The 20313-nt window shown below is 41.4% G+C and overlaps 1 protein-coding gene across 1 annotated transcript in view; it reads left to right on the top strand.

Moving 5' to 3' along the window:
- fndc7b (fibronectin type III domain containing 7b) overlaps positions 1–20313 on the top strand; it is a 41813-nt gene that overhangs the window by 15403 nt on the left and 6097 nt on the right. Inside the window, exons 13-46 of the mRNA XM_085376622.1 lie at positions 88–348; positions 441–704; positions 829–1089; positions 1204–1464; positions 1599–1856; positions 2029–2283; positions 2881–3138; positions 3850–4110; positions 4319–4585; positions 5491–5754; positions 5908–6165; positions 6262–6522; positions 6830–7090; positions 7769–8029; positions 8587–8850; positions 9193–9453; positions 9894–10154; positions 10382–10642; positions 11086–11355; positions 12149–12412; positions 12502–12762; positions 13513–13776; positions 14435–14695; positions 15064–15324; positions 15546–15806; positions 16423–16683; positions 16780–17037; positions 17313–17570; positions 17648–17908; positions 18171–18220; positions 18509–18719; positions 19050–19310; positions 19487–19747; positions 19873–20133. Coding sequence (XP_085232748.1) covers positions 88–348; positions 441–704; positions 829–1089; positions 1204–1464; positions 1599–1856; positions 2029–2283; positions 2881–3138; positions 3850–4110; positions 4319–4585; positions 5491–5754; positions 5908–6165; positions 6262–6522; positions 6830–7090; positions 7769–8029; positions 8587–8850; positions 9193–9453; positions 9894–10154; positions 10382–10642; positions 11086–11355; positions 12149–12412; positions 12502–12762; positions 13513–13776; positions 14435–14695; positions 15064–15324; positions 15546–15806; positions 16423–16683; positions 16780–17037; positions 17313–17570; positions 17648–17908; positions 18171–18220; positions 18509–18719; positions 19050–19310; positions 19487–19747; positions 19873–20133 — 8622 coding nt within the window. The remainder of the gene's footprint in view (positions 1–87; positions 349–440; positions 705–828; positions 1090–1203; positions 1465–1598; positions 1857–2028; positions 2284–2880; positions 3139–3849; positions 4111–4318; positions 4586–5490; positions 5755–5907; positions 6166–6261; positions 6523–6829; positions 7091–7768; positions 8030–8586; positions 8851–9192; positions 9454–9893; positions 10155–10381; positions 10643–11085; positions 11356–12148; positions 12413–12501; positions 12763–13512; positions 13777–14434; positions 14696–15063; positions 15325–15545; positions 15807–16422; positions 16684–16779; positions 17038–17312; positions 17571–17647; positions 17909–18170; positions 18221–18508; positions 18720–19049; positions 19311–19486; positions 19748–19872; positions 20134–20313) is intronic.

The raw sequence follows: 20313 nt of genomic DNA, 5'->3' as shown, positions 1-20313 counted from the left end.
TTGACATCAGTGGTTCTACTTTGCTACCTACTAAGATAGTTTCTTCATTAAATAACAGCTGAGCTAATCAGAAAATTTCACTCCCAGTTCCATGTGTACCCACTAACGTTGAAACAAGGAGAAGCTGCAGCCAGAATTTTGTGGACGTCATGTGGCAAGCAAGTCGGGGTGCCATAAACTACACTGCTACTGCTCTGGATGCAGATGGCAGTTACTTAAAGTGTACATCCAATGAGACATCGTGCAGGCTGGTCAATGTAATGTGTGGACATGTGTATAATATCAGTGTGGTTGCTGTGGATAACACGTGCACCAGCATGAAGAGCCGCACATTGCAACTACAGATAGGTACACGCTGACAAAAATATAAGTTAACACTGCTTATGTGCAATCACTGTCAAACTTACACCATGCATGTGTTCTGTGTCGTTCCTCTGCAGAGCCCTGTTCACCCTCTCAGCTGACCGTCTCAGTGAACTGTAGCAGTAACTCTGCCAAGTTAGCCTGGCAGAGCAGCCCCAACGCAGTGTCTTATACTGGCAAAGCCATAACCGCAGACGGTCACAATGTGACCTGTTCCACAACGACAGAACTCAGTTGTAATTTGGAGGGTCTGCAGTGTGGAAAGATGTATAACTTCACTGTGTCAGCTTCAGATTATTACTGTCAGAGTCCAGACAGCAAGCCAGTCATCCATACAACTGGTAAGAAGCAGTAGCACCTCTGCTTTTATTCTACGTCCTAATAACCCTCTCGTACTTATCGAATCCCAAACAGCAGTTGAGATATTGCAGACGAGTAAGTCTAACTGTTTTTCTGTCATCTCAGCCCCATGTACTGTGCAGAATATGCTGACCACTCTTAACTGTACCACCAACATACTGACCATCAGCTGGACACCGGGATCCATGCCAGTAAACTACAGCACCACAGCGGTGATGACAAATGGCACTACACTTCGCTGCGTCACGCAGAGTTCTAGCTGTACGATGCCTGAGTTACAGTGTGGACAGCAGTACAGTGTGAGAGTCAAGCCCATCAGCAGCACATGTGAAGGACCCAGCAGTGTCCCGGAGATTGTAAATTCAGGTATTTTAGTTGACTTTTTAAAGTTTATGACTCTACGAGCCATGATCTCACTCGACATTAAAATGTTTTTTTTCTGTCTTCCTTTTCCTCTTTGTCACATCATTTCTCTCACAGTTCCCTGTGTTCCTGTGAACATCCAAACCCTGGTGGAATGTTCCACTAACAGAGTGTGGGGATCCTGGGATGCAGCTCCTGGGGCAATGTACTACATCTCCACACTGAAAGGAGCAGGAGGTTTCTCTACATCCTGTCAAACAGCTAACCAAAGATGCCTCTTCTCTGGTCTGCAGTGTGCTCAGACATACATGTTCAGTGTGATGGCCTCCAACAACAGGTGTAACAGCTCAAACAGCGTCATGGACACAGCAACAACTGGTAAAATATGGACTAAAATATTTTTTGTAGGGTGTGAAAGCACAGCTTACAAATTAGATTTGCTAACAAGTGATTCTTCAAGTTGGGCAAAAGAAGATTATCTCAGCGTTCATTTTCTCCACTTTGACTTCCAGCACCCTGTGACCCTACAAACGTGGCTGCTACTCTGAACTGCCTCTCTGATGTGGTGACGGTTACTTGGAGGGCCAGCGCCGGCGCAAATTATTACACAATCCTGGCTGAGGCCAGTGGACATGTCGACTCCTGTAATTCCACTGGTACTTCCTGTGAACTAACCAAGATGCAGTGTGGGAATGACTACACTGTGACTGTTCTGGCAGGGGACACAAAGTGCAACAGCTCCATATTTGCTAAAACCAACATTACAACAGGTACTTTCATTTTTGGCACAAAGAATGACGTCAGGATAAACTGAGTAGCTCAAATTATCCTCATGCAAAAAAAGAATGAAATCTTAAACTTCCTAAAACTGCCTACAATTATAGATTACTTAACCAGAAAGATTCCTTTAATCAGCACATCTGTAATGTGTTTTGTGTGCAGCTCCCTGTGCTCCAGTAATCCAAGACCACTCACTGAACTGTAGCTCCAACCAAGCTTTGGTCACCTGGGTTAAGGATGAGGATGCCATGACTGTCATGGTCAATGCAACCTCCAGATATATGCAGTCGTGCAGCTCATCTTCCAACAACAGCTGTGTCCTGGATCTGCTGTGTGGAAACACTTACACTGTAAAGGCTGTCGCAAAAGGACCTCAGTGTCAGAGCAAACCCAGCTCTGCTTTTCAGATTGTTACAGGTAAAGAATATAAGAAAAAAATTTGACTTAACAATTGCTGTTTCTTTTTGATGTCTTTCTCTGATTTTCTTTTGAAAACAATTCAGTAGTGGTGGTTTTTATACTTTAAAACAGTACAGTTTTTATAGCAAAAGAAAGAAATCTGTCAGCACAACTTATATATATATAAAAAAAAAGTTTTGTTAAAAAAAAATAATCTTGTAGCCCATTGCCCATATCGTCTTTTTTGTTAATTCACAGAACATGTCCTTTTTCACCGTAGACCCAATTTAAAAAAAACGCACACACATACACAGAAATTTTTCTACTAAATCTTGGAAAAAAAACAGATAATAGTACTTTCTATCATTTATCTATTACTTAATTACTTTGATGTAGTTTAAAAGACCTTGACAGAGGTCTTTATTAGCAGGAAAAGTGTAAAACATCTGAAAATACAGTTAAGTCCAAGTCCAACCAGCTGTCCAGATTAGAGTCTTTGCTTGGCCAATTCTGGCCCCCAGACCTAATGTTTAACAACCCTATCATAAGGTTTAGGGATGGGTTAAAAAAAAGGTTGAAGGTATTCAGGAACTGAACTTGTCTTCTCTCACACAGCACCCTGTACCCCTGCAAACGTGGAGTACCAATACTCCTGTGACACTGGCATTGCTTTTGTGAGTTGGGATGAGACTTTGGGCAGGAAGAGATTCTATGTGCATGCTCAGTCTGGAAATCTCACAGCCTCCTGCAGCACCAGCCAGACTGACTGCTCCCTGCCCACGCTGCTTTGTAGTCGCACATACAATGTAAAAGTAGTAGCTCTGGCTGACTCCTGCAACAGCAGCGTGCCCGGCGTAACGACTATACAGACAGGTAAGACGGAGAGGATGTAGATGCAGGTGATGTATATACAGCTGGGAAAGTCTGTGGGAAATTCAAAAATACTATTTCTGATTACCATGAATACAATTTCCAATTTCCCCATGTTCCCTTTTCTACTATCGTAAGTATCCAAGTGTAGTAAACTGTATATAATACAGTAAATTCTGTATTTCTTTTAAAATACTTAGTTGAAATGCCGAGTAATGCATTGGATTAAAAATTATTTAACACATTTATTTAAAAAAATATATATAAATGTAACTTTTAGCAAATACATGGCTTAAGATAGCGGTCCCCAACCCCCGGGCCACGGACTGCTACCGGTCCGTGAGATGTTTGGTACCGGGCCTCGAGAGTTGAGGCGGGCGTGAAATCTATGGTTTTCAGGGTTTTTATTGGTTTCTATCCTTATTTTTTTTATTGTTATTATTGTTAACTTGTTTTCTCTGGGTCTTTTCCTGTGTGTTATGAATAAGTCTTCTTTTTTTGGTTACCAGTACTGGTTTTATTTTGTTGTATTTATCCGCGACACCTTAAAGGCCGGTCCATGAAAATATTGTCGACATAAACCGGTCCGTGGCGCAAAAAAGGTTGGGGACTGCTGGCTTAAGAGATACCAGGTGTAACTTCCTAAAAAATTTAAATGAGGGTTAATTAGGTGGTGTTTGTACTCAGTGGTTTTTCCTTTTGTTTTCCTGTCAGCCCCTTGTGCTCCAGTGAACGTCAGTGCTTCCCTGTTGTGTGACAACAACACTGCGGCAGTGAGCTGGCAACACAGTCCTAGTGCAGTGTCCTACAGTGTGAAGGCAGTTGGCAGAGACGGCGACCTCAAAAGGTGTGCCACAAACAGCACAAGTTGCCTGCTACCCAACATGCACTGCTCTCAAACCTACATTATCACCGTCACTCCCTTCTCTATGCGCTGCGAAGGCAGAGAGAGTTTCCCATACACCTACAATGCAGGTGAGATAATGCCAAATAAAAAAAATAAACTGGATAAACTTGGCTTTAATCAACTTTATGCATTCTTTAAAATAACCACTAACAATATTTATTTAATAATTATTATATCTATCTTTTATTAATTCAAAACAAAGATTTCGCTTTTAATATTTTTAATTATATTTAGATTTATAACCCGTCCAACTTTATCTCACCATCTTTTTCGCAGGTTCCTGCCCTCCCACCAACGTCCACATGTCTCTGCAGTGCGATGGAAATGTGAGCCGTGTGACCTGGGACCCTGCCCTTCGAGCAGATTTCTACTTGGCCACAACCGCACCTTCTCTCACGGACAAACACATCCACAACTGCTCATCCAATGGAACAAGCTGCTCCCTTACAGACCTCCACTGCGGAGAAACAGTCGTTGTCACTGTTGTCACCATAGAGAGAGGCTGCACGAGCCAACCCAGCGTACCATTCACCTTACAAACAGGTCAGAGAATTGAACCATCCATCCATCCATCCATCCATCCATCCATCCATCCATCCATCCATCCATCCATCCATCCAACTTTTGTAGTGTTCAACAAATACAGCTACCATAGAACTAAACGTCAGATACAATGTACAAATCTGTTTGCCTGGTACTTTTGTGCATCAACATTTTATTAATATGTTATAATGGCTCACATCTGCCACGTTTCAGTTCACCCATATGCAGACCATAACACAGAGCAGAAAGTGAACTTATTTTTGAAAAGATATAACAAAAGTCGACAAAGGGTAAGGTTACTAAATTCAAAGGGTACAAAACCTAAACCAAAACCTAAACAATGCAACAGAACTAGGAACTAAAGAACTTGCAAGAAAGAACCAGAAAAAATGATAAACAATCATATAGACAGTTGTCCTGTCAGATATAACCAACTTTCAGGAAATAAAATAGAACTTACGCAGATTTTGTCTTACCCATCCATCCATTCTCATTCGCTTATCCTTGTCAAGGGGCAAAACCCTATGATAGGCTGGGACATGCTCTTTCCCCCATAGGGCAAGAGGCAGGGTACACCCTGGGCAGGTCACCAGGGCTAACACAGAAAGGCAGACAACCATTCACACTCACGGACATAAAAAAATTGCTTGTTAACACATAAGATAAGCAAGACAGTTGAACGCACAGTGATCTTAACACTAATTAATGCCATACCAATAAGTTGATTCTGTTCATCTGGACGTAAAGTTTCCAGTGGGAGACGAATTAGGTAGGTTTTTCAGGTAAAATCAAATCCAAAGACAGGATCTGTTGTTGCTCATATTCTATTTCTAAAATAGTGTTAAAAAAATCACTGGGACACTAATTATCAAATTGTCTCTCTACCTGTCTCTCCCCCTTCTTAGTCATCTGCCCACCCACTGGTGTGACTGGAGTGACAAATTGCAGAAACAATGACATCACAGTAAGCTGGGACCCAAGTCCAGAAAGCGGAGTGACCTATTTCATCTACTCCCAAGGAAACAGTGGGATCGCTTATAACTACTCCACAACTCAGACGTTCTATGTGATGAATGGGCTGCAGTGTGGACAAGCATATATGCTCTCAGTGGCTGCCCAGGACCCTGACTGCACCAGTCTCTTGAGCAAGCAGATAGAAACTGAGACAGGTTAATATCTGGATATTTCTGGGTTTGTTCACCAACAAAGTACTGGTTTGACATCCTTTGCAAATAATTAACCCCAGTTTGGTCTTTTTTTTAATGCAGATGATTTTGTTCATTTCTCACATAATGACTTGTTGTTAATCTCCTTACTTCCAGTTCCATGTCCTCCAACCAACCTGACTGTCAAAACTGAATGTGCCACAAACTTAGCAATTCTGAAGTGGGCACCGAGTAGACATGCCATCTCTTACACAGCCACATTAACTGGTACCCACGGCCACTTAGTTTCCTGTGGTACCAACAAAACAACCTGCTCATTGAAGGTGGATTGTGCAAAGCAGTACTCAGCTTTTGTGGTTGCTTCCAGTGCAACATGCAACAGCAGTAAATCAGATAATCTAACTTTTGTCTCAGGTACATGACATCTGCTTTTAGGGTTAGATTTTCTTTTAAATCTCAAAACTATTAAACAGTCAACTGATAATCTTCCTTTCTCTTCTCTTCCAAAAGCCCCTTGTCTGCCTGACAGGGTACAAGCAAAGCTGGACTGCAATGCTAACACCTTTGCAGTGGAGTGGAGGGGAAGCCTTGGGGACATTGATTACACTGCAATCGCCATCGGCAGCGACAAGACACGGAGAACTTGCAACTCTAGTAGCACCAACTGCGTCATCCAGAACCTAACTTGTGGCCTCATTTACAGCATTGTCGTCACAACCTCGTCAATCGACTGCGGCTTGATTGAAGGCTCCGACTATGAGATACAGTCAGGTAGCAAATATTCTTTGACCAACATTAAAATTGGGGCAAATGTTTTGAAGTCACTAAACAAAATCCATAACAACGTTATAAAACATATTACAATTCACACATTTTGAGAAGGAGCAAGATTCCTGAACGTCCTGAGTCATTTAATATTTAATATTTATTTTTAGGTTTTGTGCAGCAACATTCATACAGTATACTTCTATCCCTTCAAATTTTTCATTATAACCTTTATCTAACCTACTTTCACCCCATTTAATAACTTTTAAAACCACCCACATCTGCAAGTTAATCTTCCTTGCTTTGTCTCCAGCCCCCTGTAAGCCAAACAGCGTGATGGTGAATTTGCAGTGCAGAACAAACATGGCGACTGTCAGCTGGGCAAACTCAGGCCCAGACCAACTGCAGGTGGTGTCAGCGAGGGACAGCAGAGGAACAGTCACCACCTGCAACTCCACCAGCTCCAACTGCACCTTCAGTCAACTTAAGTGCGGGGAGATATATACCATCAGTGTGGTCGGTCTCACAAGCAACTGCAGCAGTGAACTGGCTTTTGCCCAAAGACTTAACACGGGTAATTTAGCAAATAATAATGAACAGATTGATGCACTGTATCACTGTGACAATTCATCAAGCTTGTTTATAACAAATGCAACAGGTTGTTTAGACTCAATCACATTTAGAAGCACAAGACATAATGGCCTGTGTCATGGCATAATTGAAACCTCTATTAAGTTACAGCACAGCAGAATAATAATAATACAGACAAAAATAAAAAAATAACTTTCATTTTTCTAAATTAATTTGCTTAGAAGAGCCATTATTTGTGATCTGCACACAAGCTGTTGTGAATGATTGTTAAAATAAAGGCAGAAAATATAGCCAATCATAGCCAAACACTCCCCAGTATTGACATAATTATCAAGGCTATATGAAAGAATAAATACCCCCAAACCCTATAATGTAATGTAAAAATATTTTTTAAAATGTAAAAATGTTTCTATAAAACTACTAAAAACTGAAGAATATTTTAACTGCATTATATTTTTTTACTTATGCAATGAAGCTGAAGCAGCATTTTGAAATGGTATTAGATTTAGGCGACGCTGATTTGACTTCTGACATCATAGTCATCCATCACTGAACCTGGACAAGTACATGCCATTAGTGTAGAATATTACAAGCCTGAGCACTGCAGGAATAAACAATATCACACTAATCCATACACTTACCTGTTTCTGTCCTCCATCAGCTCCATGCATTCCCACACACGTCACAGCAAGGGTGTACTGCAACACCGGCATCACTGCAGTCACATGGGATGCTGCGCTGGGTGCCACATCTTACACTGTCTATGCTCGGGGCAGTCTGGGCTACAATGCTAAGTGTAACAACACCGACACCAACTGTGACTTCCTTAACCTGGCCTGTGGACAAGACTACAACATCACAGTGGTGGCTCTCCATAACACCTGTGTCAGCATGGTCAGCGAGACTGTCAAGGCCACCACAGGTAATAAAATACAACCTGTCATACCCACACAACAAGCTGCTCACTAAAAGTAAATTGTGCACAGCTGTAATGTTGCTAATGCAACATGAAACAACAGTGCATCAATTTTTCACACCTACTTTTAGTGTTTCTTTGTGTTGCAGTTACTTTTAATTTACTTTAATGAACATAGCATTAGCTTTTTTATTATTAGCGGCTAAGCTAAATGTTAATGTTATAAAAAAAAGGTAACAGCAATTAAATAACCCCCCCCCCCCCCCCCAAAAGATCAGCTGAACATCTTTTTTGAAGATTAAATACATAAATTGTGTTAATAACATCTGCTACATGTTAAAAGTATTAACTTTTCAAAGTTAGTGTCCCTAGTTAACTGCTAACCTGCAGTTATCCTAACAGGAAAACCATTTACTATGTCAGAGCTTTTAAAGTTAAAGAACATTTCTATAGAAATAACTCCTGTTCCTGTGAAAATGAATCCCTGAAACTCAAAATGTAAAAAATTTTATTTTTTTTTTAAAACTACACCTGCTGTTCTTTTTTTCTTCCCTGTTTGTTAGGTCCTTGTCCCCACAGTGGTCTGAGAACATCCCTGGACTGCAACACCAACACAGCTGTGGTATCTTGGACTACAGGAATTGGCATCCTCTACTACAATGCCACAGCTCAAGCCTTCGGCTCCATAGACAAGCAGACCTGCTCTACAAATGGCTCCTCCTGTAATATCAGTTCTCTGCAGTGTGGGGAAAGCTACAAAGTGAGCGTCAGTGGGCAGGGACTATACTGCAGCAGTCCTGCTCAGGACTGGCAGAGAGTGAACACAGGTGGGGTCAATTACATCCTTACAAAACAAGCTGACACCTAACTGGAAGATAATGGATAAACTGTTCTGTGCACATTTGCATACACTATCCAAAATGTTTTACTGCTTATCAGCTAATTGTTCTCTTTATCTGTTTTAACATACTATGGAAACCATTTCTGCCCAAGCATCTCACTAACTAGTGTTAATATTAGTTATAACATGTAACTGTATGAAATGCAAATACAAATTATTCCTGATTCATTCTGACATCTTTTTAAAATCTCAGGATCTAGCTCTAAACAGAAACCTCTATCAATGAACCGTGAAAAATAATCTCACTCACTGCTTGTTTTTCCTCCAGCTCCCTGCCCTCCCACCCAGTTGATGGTGAACTCTTCATGCAAATCAAACAACATCTCAGTGTCCTGGCAGGCCTCTCAAGGCTCAGTCTCCTACATGGCAGTGGCTGAAAATGAACAGGGCCGCCGGTGGTCGTGTAACACCAGCAGCACCAGCTGCCAAATATCTGGTCTGCTCTGTGGGCAACAGTACAATGTCTACGTTGTCGGTATTGATGACAAGTGTACTGGAGCCAAGAGTGACATGAAGAAGATTCGCACTGGTAATTTGTCTATTGTTATTCAAAGCTTTGCACTATATTCACTGATTTATTCATCAGTTTCAGAAAAAGGGATTTCACATTTACTTTGTATACTTTAACAATTCTTTGCTGTTACTGAGCACTAGCCAAAACAGAAACAGACAGCTGCCACACACTTGATCTTACTCCATTTATGACATATGAATCATTTAAATGTGGCTATAAAGACATGACATGGTGTAATTGGGATATTGGTTAAAACTTATAAACATTCAATTGAATTCATGAGCTAAATTCATATGTCTAAGGTGTTTTTTGTCTTTGTTGTTATTTGTTGTAGCAACCATACCCTTAAATTAGACAAAATACATTCTTAATAAACATAAAAAATTAGCAGTTCTGTGTCTCTGTTAATGATTTCTGTTACCATACAGAAAGTATTGTGTTTGCTTTGTTTCCAGCTCCGTGTGTGCCACAGAACATACAGAACCATCTGGACTGCCTGTCTGGTGTCCTGAACATTACCTGGCAGTCGACAGGTTACTTTTTGAACTTCCGCGCCTCTGTGGTGAACAGCAAAGGTCAAAAGAGCGTTTGCACAACTCCTACGCATTACTGCGTTGTACAGAACATGCAGTGTGGGCAGACCTACAATGTTACAGTGGTGGCCCAAGATGAAGCTTGCAACAGTTCCCATAGCCCCACAGAGCAGGTCTCTACAGGTCGGTGCAGCTCCTGTTGGCAGTTCTAGTGCACCTGCTCTAGTATTCAGTGTTCAGCTATTCAGATCTGATATCAGCACCTCTTATCTATATCTATTTATCTTTTAATAGCTGTTTGATTAAAGTGATTTTTTTGGTTCATACATCACATAATAAAGTTTTACCTTCTTGTTATTTACCTTCAGTCTTTACCTCAACTTCTCCTCTTTTTCTGCCGTTCCACTCAGCTCCCTGCCCTCCCTCATCCTTCCTTTCTAATGTGAACTGTGGCACTGGCGTCGTATCTGTCACCTGGAACAATAGTGTGGCAGGGGTGATGTATACAGTGTCTGCTGCAGATGCCAAAGGTGCCAGACACAACTGCAGTAGCACAAACAACGGCTGTAATCTCAGCACACTGGCGTGCGGGATGCAGTACAATGTCACAATCACACCATCCAGGAATGAATGTGTGGGCAAAGACAGCCAAACTAAAATGGTCAAAACAGGCAAGTATCAGCTGTTCTTCTGTTTTTGATCGTATATTCCTCACTTCCATCCCATATCATCCTCTCACTTGTACAGGCTGTTGTTAGAAACCCTATTCGCTGCTTATTTCTGGTAAGCCTGTGGTCTTTAGATGATGCAAAAGATGGCTTTGTGCATTTAAGGTTAACCAAAAAATCTGTCATAATTTTAGATCACAGTTCTAACTCATGTATAGTGATAGTGACGACAGAAACACACCAGCCAAGTCATTAGTTTAACAGACTTGTTACAAAAATGCACAGATAATAAAATATTACGACATATTTCAGCAGCTGAGATAATTTCTGGACTGCAGATTTGAGCATCTGTTGATGATATCTACAGAATATAATTGTAAATCCGGTGGTCTGTGTAATCTATGAATACTGTAAGCACCTAATTTCCTGTCCCTGGTTGCCTCCAGTTCCTTGCGTACCCCAGCTGTCAGACGTGGAGATCGACTGCTTGACGAACTCAGCGTGGGTGATGTATAACGAGTCTGCCGGGGCCAAAGAATATGTTGTGGTGGCAACAGACACCAGGGGTGCTGTTCAGACATTTGATTGTAACTCCACGTCAGATGGGATGTGTTCTCTGCCACCACTTACATGCAGCCAGAATCTCACCATTACCCTGAAGGCCAAGGACCAGCAGTGCACCAGTGCACCCAGCAACTCTGTCAAAACCGAAACAGGTAAGGGAAAATTATAACGAACGTAAAAGCAAACACCGAAACTGTAAAACCAGGATAAAAGGGAAGTCACTTTAACTAGAATATCACCAGTGCTCTGATGCACTGTGGATTTAAATAGACTTAAACTGATAATATCAATTATATCATAATATATGTTAAAATTATTAAAAAGAAACCATTTAAAAGGCCAGTAATATGAGGCATGAAAATGGTTCTGCTCCTCTGAATCTTTGGTTTTTGGCTCATACAGCTGTTTACCCATTGCTCTGTCTGCAATTTAAAGGATGTGTGAAATGCACTCAGTGATCACCTAATGGGGGGGACAAATTGTGCTCGAGGTCAGCGCCACATTTGTCATTTTACAAGCAGTAAGCGGTAAATGAGCTACTACATAACTGATGTTCTGGTTTTGTTATAAACTGCTGCTTCTTCCTCTTTTTCGTTTGGCTGCTTCCATCTCATCCTATCACACCCACCCTCTGCATGTCCATCTTCACCACATCTGTGAGGTGAAAATTGATAATGTGGATACAGCTTCACAGGCATGAAATATTTACAGTTAAAATACTCTTTGCATAAAACAGCTGAAAGTCACTGTTTTATGGGTTAAATATGTCTAACTTGACTCTGAGTGTGAATGTGTCCAAGTTATGAGTTAATTTTCTTGGAAATGTAGCTCACGCTGGGTTTTTCATGTGTAATGTGTTGTTGTGTTGTGTAATCTCAATAATATTCAAGAAAGGACAGAAACAGAAGTTCAAGTCTGTACCTCAGAGTATTCCTCTTTCTACAGCTCCCTGCCCTCCTAATGGCGTAAAGGAATTAGTGAACTGCAACAACGGAACAGTCACGATTACCTGGTCGACTGTCTCAGGTGCTTTAACGTACACGGCCACGCTGGAAGACGTGTACGGAGACAGTACCACGTGTTGCACTACATCAAACACTAGCTGTGATGTCACACATCTGCCATGCGGCGAAATTTACATCGTGCACGTCACGGCTGAGGGACGAACCTGCAACAGCTCAGAGAGCGAACAGCTGATGTTTAGGACAGGTACAGTGCACACAGTAAATTACATAAAATATTCATTAACATAACTGGGGGGGAAAAAGAAAGCAGACGTATATTTCTGTCCCACTCAGTGCCATGCGTTCCTGAGAATCTCAAAGCCAGCCTGAGCTGCAGCAACAATGTGGCTTCCATGTCATGGAGCTCTATGAAGGAAGGACAGCTTTTCAGCGTAAAGGCAGTGGGTACTGACGGGCATGTGGACGAGTGCAGAGTTCCTGACAAGCAGTGTGAACTGACCAATCTGCACTGTGGACAGTACTACACAGCCACTGTGTCTGCAGAGGACATGACGTGCAAGAGCAAACCGAGTGAGAATGTGACGATCAAGACAGGTATGCACTCCGACTGCTGAACCGTTTTATTGCTGTCGTTTTATTTTGACAGGAACACAAGTTACCAGTGATTTCGAAACTGTCATTGAAAGTTTAGAACTTTGCATCTACTTACGGTACATTAAATTCAAATTCTACTTGTTTTTAAAAAGGTGATGCCAGTTTATTTTTCTCAAAGAATTATTTTTTCATGCAGAAGAGGTAACATTCACCTACTGGTCACTTTATTAGGTACACCTTACTTGTACCAGTTTGGGCTTCCTTTTTTCTTCCTGGCTTAGATTCAACAAGGTGCTGAAACATTTCTGAGATCTGGTGTCTGTGGAGGCTTTTTAAGTACAGTTAATTTAAAGAGATGATTTGACTTTGTGACATGGTGCAGGATCCTGTTGTAAGCAAGAATCAGAGGATGACTACACTGTGGTCATAAAGGGATGGACAACAGCAATATTTGAGTAGGCTATAGTGTGTAAGTGTGCTTAGTTGGTACTATGAGGCCCAAAGCGTGCCACGAAAATATCGAACACACCATTACGTCACCATCAGCCTGAACAGTTGAAACAAAACAGGATGGATCCATGCTTTCATGTTGTTTCTGCCAAATCCCGATACTACCTTCTGATTATTGCTGGAGAAATTCAGACTCATCACACCAGGCAACATTTTTTCAAATCTTTCTGTGATATTAATCACGAACTTTCAGGAATTACAGCTCTGCTCTAAACATTGACAATTGTCTCTTCTCATCAGTGCCGTGCACTCCAGCAAACGTCTCCTCCGTGGTCGACTGTCAGGCCAATTCTCTCATCGTTTCCTGGTCGAAAAGCTCAGGAGCTGATTCCTACATCGCCACACTGCACGACAGCACCAATCAGGGCACAACATGCCAGGCCACAACAGAGGGCTCCTGCAATGTGACAGGACTCGGCTGTGGACAGATCTACCATGTTTCCGTAGTGTCTTCTGATGGGTACTGCAACAGCCCGCCCACTCCTGTTGTTGACACACCGTCAGGTAGGACAGAGAGAGAATTCAATGCATTTTAATTATAGAGAATTATCTGTGGTACAACATGAAAAACGCGTCACATGTGTAAACTGAGAAAATGTACCATTTTAATAAAAACATTGCCGTCCTTGTCTGATACAGGATTCTTGCTGCTCAACAGTCCTGTTTCTTCTTTTATGCAAAGTGCATTTTAGGCCTGATTTATTATCTTTGTATACCCAGTCAGTTGTTTACTGACTGCCATTTAACCCAATTAGTTGGAAAATGTTCCTCATTATTCCTGGAAACATTTTCACCCTTTTGTTCCCGCTACTTAACTTATTTGAGAAGTATTGCTGCCATAAAATTCAAAATGAGCTCATATTTTTCTTAAAAATTAACATTTTCTCATTTCAAACATTTTATATTCTGTCTTTCTGTGTTCTATTGTGAATAAAATATGAGTTTGTGAGGTCTGCAAATGATTTTACCCAGCATAAAACTACTTTAGAAAACTGACTTGTAGTTTTGTGTAGTTAAAATCTGCTTTTCTTTTTCATATTTGTCAGTTGCGATACAGTGATGGATGATGTTCAATTTTACATTTTAGTAAAATGCTCTGTCCCTGGCTTCTACATTTTTACTATTCATATAAAGTTTCCTGTCTTATCTGTCTTTCCCTCAGTGCCCTGTAATGCAATAAATATCAGGGCATATATGGACTGTGCGATTAAGGCAGCTGTGGTTTCATGGTGGCCGAGTGATGGAGCCTTGTCATACATCGCGATGGCCACTACAAAGTCAGGTCACAACGTCACCTGTGAGACCAACAGGACCTCCTGTGACCTGACAGAGCTGCTCTGTGGACAGAGCTACTCTGTGTTTGTCAAAGCTATAGGAAAGACCTGCAGCAGCATCGCTAAAATGACAGGACAGCTGGTCACTGGTGAGCAGCACCACAGAGGCTTCACGAACCTATATAGCACATCTTTCGTCTTGCCGAGTTTTTCCACCTTTAAAAAAAGTGAAACAAACTGCTAATTTATTGAAATTGTATAATTATGTTGACCTTTCCCACTTAAAACCAACCAAAGTATCAGTAAAAGTGATAAAACACAATTAACCAAAATGACCTTAAATGCACTAAAATTCTTGAAACAATAAAGTTTCTGCTTTTTTCTAACATTACTTACATTACATAACTTTACTACAGTGGACCATATCTACGCTACCTTCTTGCATTTAATTTGAAGCTGCAGTTCGAACACACAAAGCTACATTTTTGTCTCAGTTTTCCTCCATCCTCTCTTTTAGAGCCTTGCATCCCAATCCAAATCACCACCCAGTACAGCGTGACAATCGGCCAGGTGCAGTGGGACATAACCAAGGGTGCTAATTACTACACAGTCACGGGGCAAACAGACCAGGGACTCACCACCTCCTGTGTTACCAATGACACTTACTGTGCATTGTACAACATGAACTGTGGCCAAATGTACAGCATCGTTGTCACAGCAAACAACTTTGTGTGCCAAAATGTGTCTACCTCTACTGAACAAGTTTTAATTGTGACAGGTGAGAACACGTGCTAAACAATTTTTTGTTCCCTGATTTATTTTGGTATCAAAATATCTTCATGTTTTCCTCCATGACTACTGATGGGCTCTTTAAATTTGCAGATCCCCGCTGATAGTTTATTAAGTCACTTTGGGCAGCCTTTAGCTTCAACAATTGGACAGAATATATATCAACATCCACACTAAATCATTCTGTTGTGTCTCTCTTTCCGCACTCAGAGCCATGCCCGCCCAATAACGTGCAGACAAACGTTAACTGTCAGAATAACCAGGGGATGGTCTCCTGGGAGACAAGTTTTGGTGCAGTGGGTTACGAGGCTCGCTTCGCTGGCCGTGACGGACACTCGCTGTCCTGTCATACTAATGCCACTTCCTGCAGCGTGGAAGGACTTCACTGCGGAGTCATCTACCACACTAATGTCATTGCTATTGGGGAGAAAGTCAATAGCAGCAGGTCCAACACTGTCCTGCTGTATTCAGGTACCCTACCAGCCTAATTTTATTGACATTGTATGCTGAGACCCCCTTCTCTCTTTCCCAAACTTTATAACTGCAGTTTTCACTTATAGCTGAACGGTTTTAAGATGTGTTTTAATGAAAATAATGTAAACTGCGAGAACTTGATTGAAAAAAAGCTAAAATGATAGAAGAAATGAACTAAAAGTAAGACACACGTAATAAACAGAAAATATCACGTGCCATCTCTTGGTCTGAAGACAGACAACCCCCTTAAAAAGTTTTCTTTTGCTTCTTTGAACCTCATTTAAGTGTTTACTTTTATAACAGCATCATAGCAGGCAGCCTAGGCAACAAACAGCGTCTTGCTTGCTGTTTTAAAAAATCAGGGACTTATTTTTTTTTTAAAAAAGGGCATAAAAATCGGGTATTTTGAGCTACATCAACTACATGCCCATGCAGAGAACCTGTGCTTCTCAGTGAATGTGTACTCGTCTGCCGAATTGTATAACATCTATTTTCTGAAGTGGAAACTTGAATAATAAATATGATTTGGAGCCGTGCATTCATGGAGATCATTGCAGCTTTAAAGTCGATGTCCTGCATGGCAGTACTGATGTTGTTGTTTTTTTGCCAATAGCTCCCTGCGCAGTTGGAAAGTGCACAGCTAACCTGGACTGCTACAATGACACAGCCACAGTCTCCTGGAGTCCAGTCAGTGGAGCAAACTCCTACATGGTGACTGCTGTTTCAGCAGATGGTTCCCGCGTTTCCTGTGAGAGTACTGAACATCAGTGTAATCTGACAGAGCTGGAGTGTGGACAGGTGTACAACGTCACTCTCGTAACCATCAGCGACCACTGCCGGACTGAGAAAAGCACTAATATCTCCTTTAGCACACGTGAGTTGAGCCGCGTCTCAATCACGATCTTAAATTTATTCTACAGTCTAAAATAAAATCATTAAAACTATTTTCACTCTTTGAATTACGGCCTAGGCCCCTGTAAGCCGTCACGTGTGGGAGTGGATCTACAGTGTGGGACAAGTACAGCCAACATGTATTGGGAGGAAAGCGCGGGAGTGGAGCGCTACATGGCTACTGCCACCAACATGGGAACAACACTGAAGTGCAACTCCACCAATTCCACCTGTCAGTTCTCTAACTTGACCTGTGGGGACACCTATAAACTCTCTGTCATTGCATACAGCAACAGGTGCTACAGTGAAATCAGTAGCACTGTGGAGATTCAGACAGGTACAGTAACTCGTTAGTACTGATTGACTGAATGAGTGATTTGTACTTTAATTACTGCCTGATTGAATTAATAACATGCTTTATTTCCTATTAAGTGGCCTAACCTTAATTATTAATTATTCTGTACATAAAGATAGGTTGGGAATTTTCATCCACAAAGACTGTTTAGATTTACTCTATTAATCAATTAATTACTATTAATTTCCCTAAATTTAACAGTTGCTAGACTGACAGCAACATCCCTCAGAATACCAATGTGACTCTTCTTTTGTCAGAACCCTGTAAGCCAGATGGTTTGAGGGTCCATGGGTCATGTAACAATGAGACGGTGCTGCTGTACTGGTTTAAGGCTAAAGGAGCATCGGCATATATTGTGAAAGCAGACGGAAACCTGGGATACAGCACGTCTTTAAAAACGAATAACACAATGATAGAGACCAACCTGCCCTGTGGACAGCTGTTCACATTCACTGTAAAAGCTCAAGATGACTGGTGTGACAGTCCTACAAGCCGGCCTGAAAAATACATGACAAGTATGTGTCTCATTTAGATTTTTTTCACACATAACATGCATAATGTGTGATGATTAAACTGTTAACCTTCTCGTCAGCCCCCTGCGTCCCAGCACATGTACAGAGCTTTACACGCTGTGAGCAGAGCCTGGGCTCAGTCAGCTGGGCCGCGAGCGATGGCGCAGAGTCCTACATGGCCATTGCAACAGGACAGGATCGCCACATCCACACGTGCACCACAAACACCACCATCTGCACCTGGAATGATCTACACTGTGGTGAAACGTACACAGTTTATGTCGTTGCCATGAACTACGTATGCACCAGCATGCCGAGCAACAGCACTTCAATTCGGATGGGTAAACAAGCTTTTAAACAGCAGTAATATTTATGGAATTGTTTTAATGGGGTTTTTTTTAGAGCACATGAAAATGAACGCACTGCATGCAGAACAGTAGCAGTACAGAGCTGAATATCTTAGTTTTAAATTGCTGACATTTTATACCATTTCCTAGCACTTTCATTTTGTCGCTCTAGACAAATCAATACAATTAAATAAAGAAATAATAATCAAATTAATCAACACTAATAAATGTCTAAACTTATGTCTTCTCTTTTTAGCACCATGCATACCTCAGAATCTGACATCATCTCTTAATTGCACTACAAAGGTGAATATTATTTATCTGGATTTTCTTTTAACTCTTTAAAAAGGTTTCGGCTCAGTAAATTAAAGACATACCCAGTTCACCTGGGTAAAGATAAACTCATAGATCTTACTCCCTGGTTCATTGCTTATATAGCTTGAACTCTCTTAAGCAAACCTTCGTGTGATTTTATTGAGTAATCTTCAGGAAAAGTGTCAAACCTTCTTGAAGGACATTCAAAGTAAGAATGCTATCTTGATTTCTGATGAGGATTGAATTGTATGATTGAATTGTACTGTAATATTTTCTAAGGTGGGATCACTGGCCTGGAATGCCAGTGAAACTGCAGAGTTTTACATCGTGACTGCAGAGAACAACATTGGCCACAAAGTGCAGCTCAGTACCAATGATACCTGGACTTACATTTCTGAGTTCCACTGTGGTCAGGAATACTTCCTGTCTGTTCAGGCGGCAGATTCAGTGTGCACAAGCCGCCCCAGCCCACCTTTAAGTCTTACATCAGGTAAAATCCGGTTTATACTTGGAAAAATTTGTCTTCAAGCCAGTAAGTAAAAGGGCAATGCATATATTATATTTCTTTGCAAAAATGCACGATAACCGTAAAAACAATTGTACATAAAGGATTTTATGTTGTAAAATGCATCATTTCTTACATATACTAAGGAACTGTAATTGACAACGAGTGGTAAAACAATTTTTATTGCCGGTCAGTTAAACGTGATTTTTACAGGCAGACCTGGAGTCATTGAAATATGTGCTGTTAAAATGGAACTGTGCACCATACTTGAGACCCTTTTTTTCTAATCCAGTCTTTTCTCCTTTCGTCCCAAAGAGCCCTGTTCACCCACCGGTATCTCCAGCTTCATGAACTGCATCTCCAACATTGCTGTGGTGTCGTGGACTGGCTCGGCTGGTGCAGAGTACTACATTGCCAAAGTTAGGACGGAAGATGGACAGTCTTCGAGCTGCTGGTCTGACAGCGAGCAATGTGCCATGCCCAATGTCCTCTGTGGACAGAACTACACAGTGACTGTGGTGGCCTCAAACAGGAAGTGTAACTCTGATCCCAGTAAAGGTGACCCACTGCGATCAGGTGAGGACAAATCAGTATTTTTGCTACGCTGTTGTTATTTTTACTCTGAAAATAGAAAGTGTGTAAATAATTCAAAGACAGATCTAATTTAAGTCTTTTTTAAATGTAGTTCTGTGTTCATTTAAAATGTATACTTAAATGAGTTTCAATTTCCTATTCTTCACACTTTTATCTAGTTCCTTGTGTTCCGACCAATGTGGAAGTGAAGATGGTTTGCTCCAAAAATCAGGCTGTTGTGTCCTGGAGTGCTAGCAATGGGGCTCTTTCTTACAAAGTGACAGCACAGAGCACAGTGGGGTCCATGTCCATCTGCCAGACTGCAGGCCCAAGGTGCACTTTGACCAATCTGATGTGCGGACATGACTATTCTGTCCAGGTGGTGGCAGAGGATGAAACCTGCTCAAGTCTGCCCAGCCCAGCTATAACTTTCCATTCAGGTAAAACAGTGAGATTTTAAATGAATCTCCTTTGGACTGTGTGATGTTCATGATTTCAGTGTGTCATAGATTTATTGCTCTTAGCATGTGCAAGTACTCAAAGTGTTACTCCCTTCTTTTGTCAGTTCCCTGCACACCCAACATTGGCACAGTGATTCTGGACTGCTTCACCAACTCAGCCCTCTTGGACTGGGCCTACGCTGAGGGTGCCTTGTATTACAATGCAACAGCACACTCATCCAGTGGCCATGTTTCCACCTGCAGCTCCAACATCACCAACTGTGAGCTGCCAGGCTTACAGTGTGGTCAGATCTATGACGTGATCACTGTGGCCTCAAATTATGAGTGCAGCAGCCCTCCCAGCTCCACACTCCAGGTGGAATCAGGTAAAAATGCAATAAAAATAAGTTAAAATTGTGAGGCAATGATTTGCTGTAGTGTACCACTTATTTGGTAGTTTCACAGTAATTTCAAACTGGCGGAAAACATATTTTTTTGGCATATTTCAACTTCTAGGGGGGCATAAACAAATGCAAAACTCAGTATTGCGGGAGTTTAGTTGGGTC

The sequence above is a fragment of the Diplotaxodon limnothrissa genome, linkage group LG17 (assembly GCF_057381915.1).
Source record: "Diplotaxodon limnothrissa isolate DT_005_m linkage group LG17, D_limnothrissa_male_GT1.1, whole genome shotgun sequence".
Classification (NCBI taxonomy): domain Eukaryota; kingdom Metazoa; phylum Chordata; class Actinopteri; order Cichliformes; family Cichlidae; genus Diplotaxodon; species Diplotaxodon limnothrissa.
This window is presented reverse-complemented; position numbering and strand designations above follow the sequence as displayed.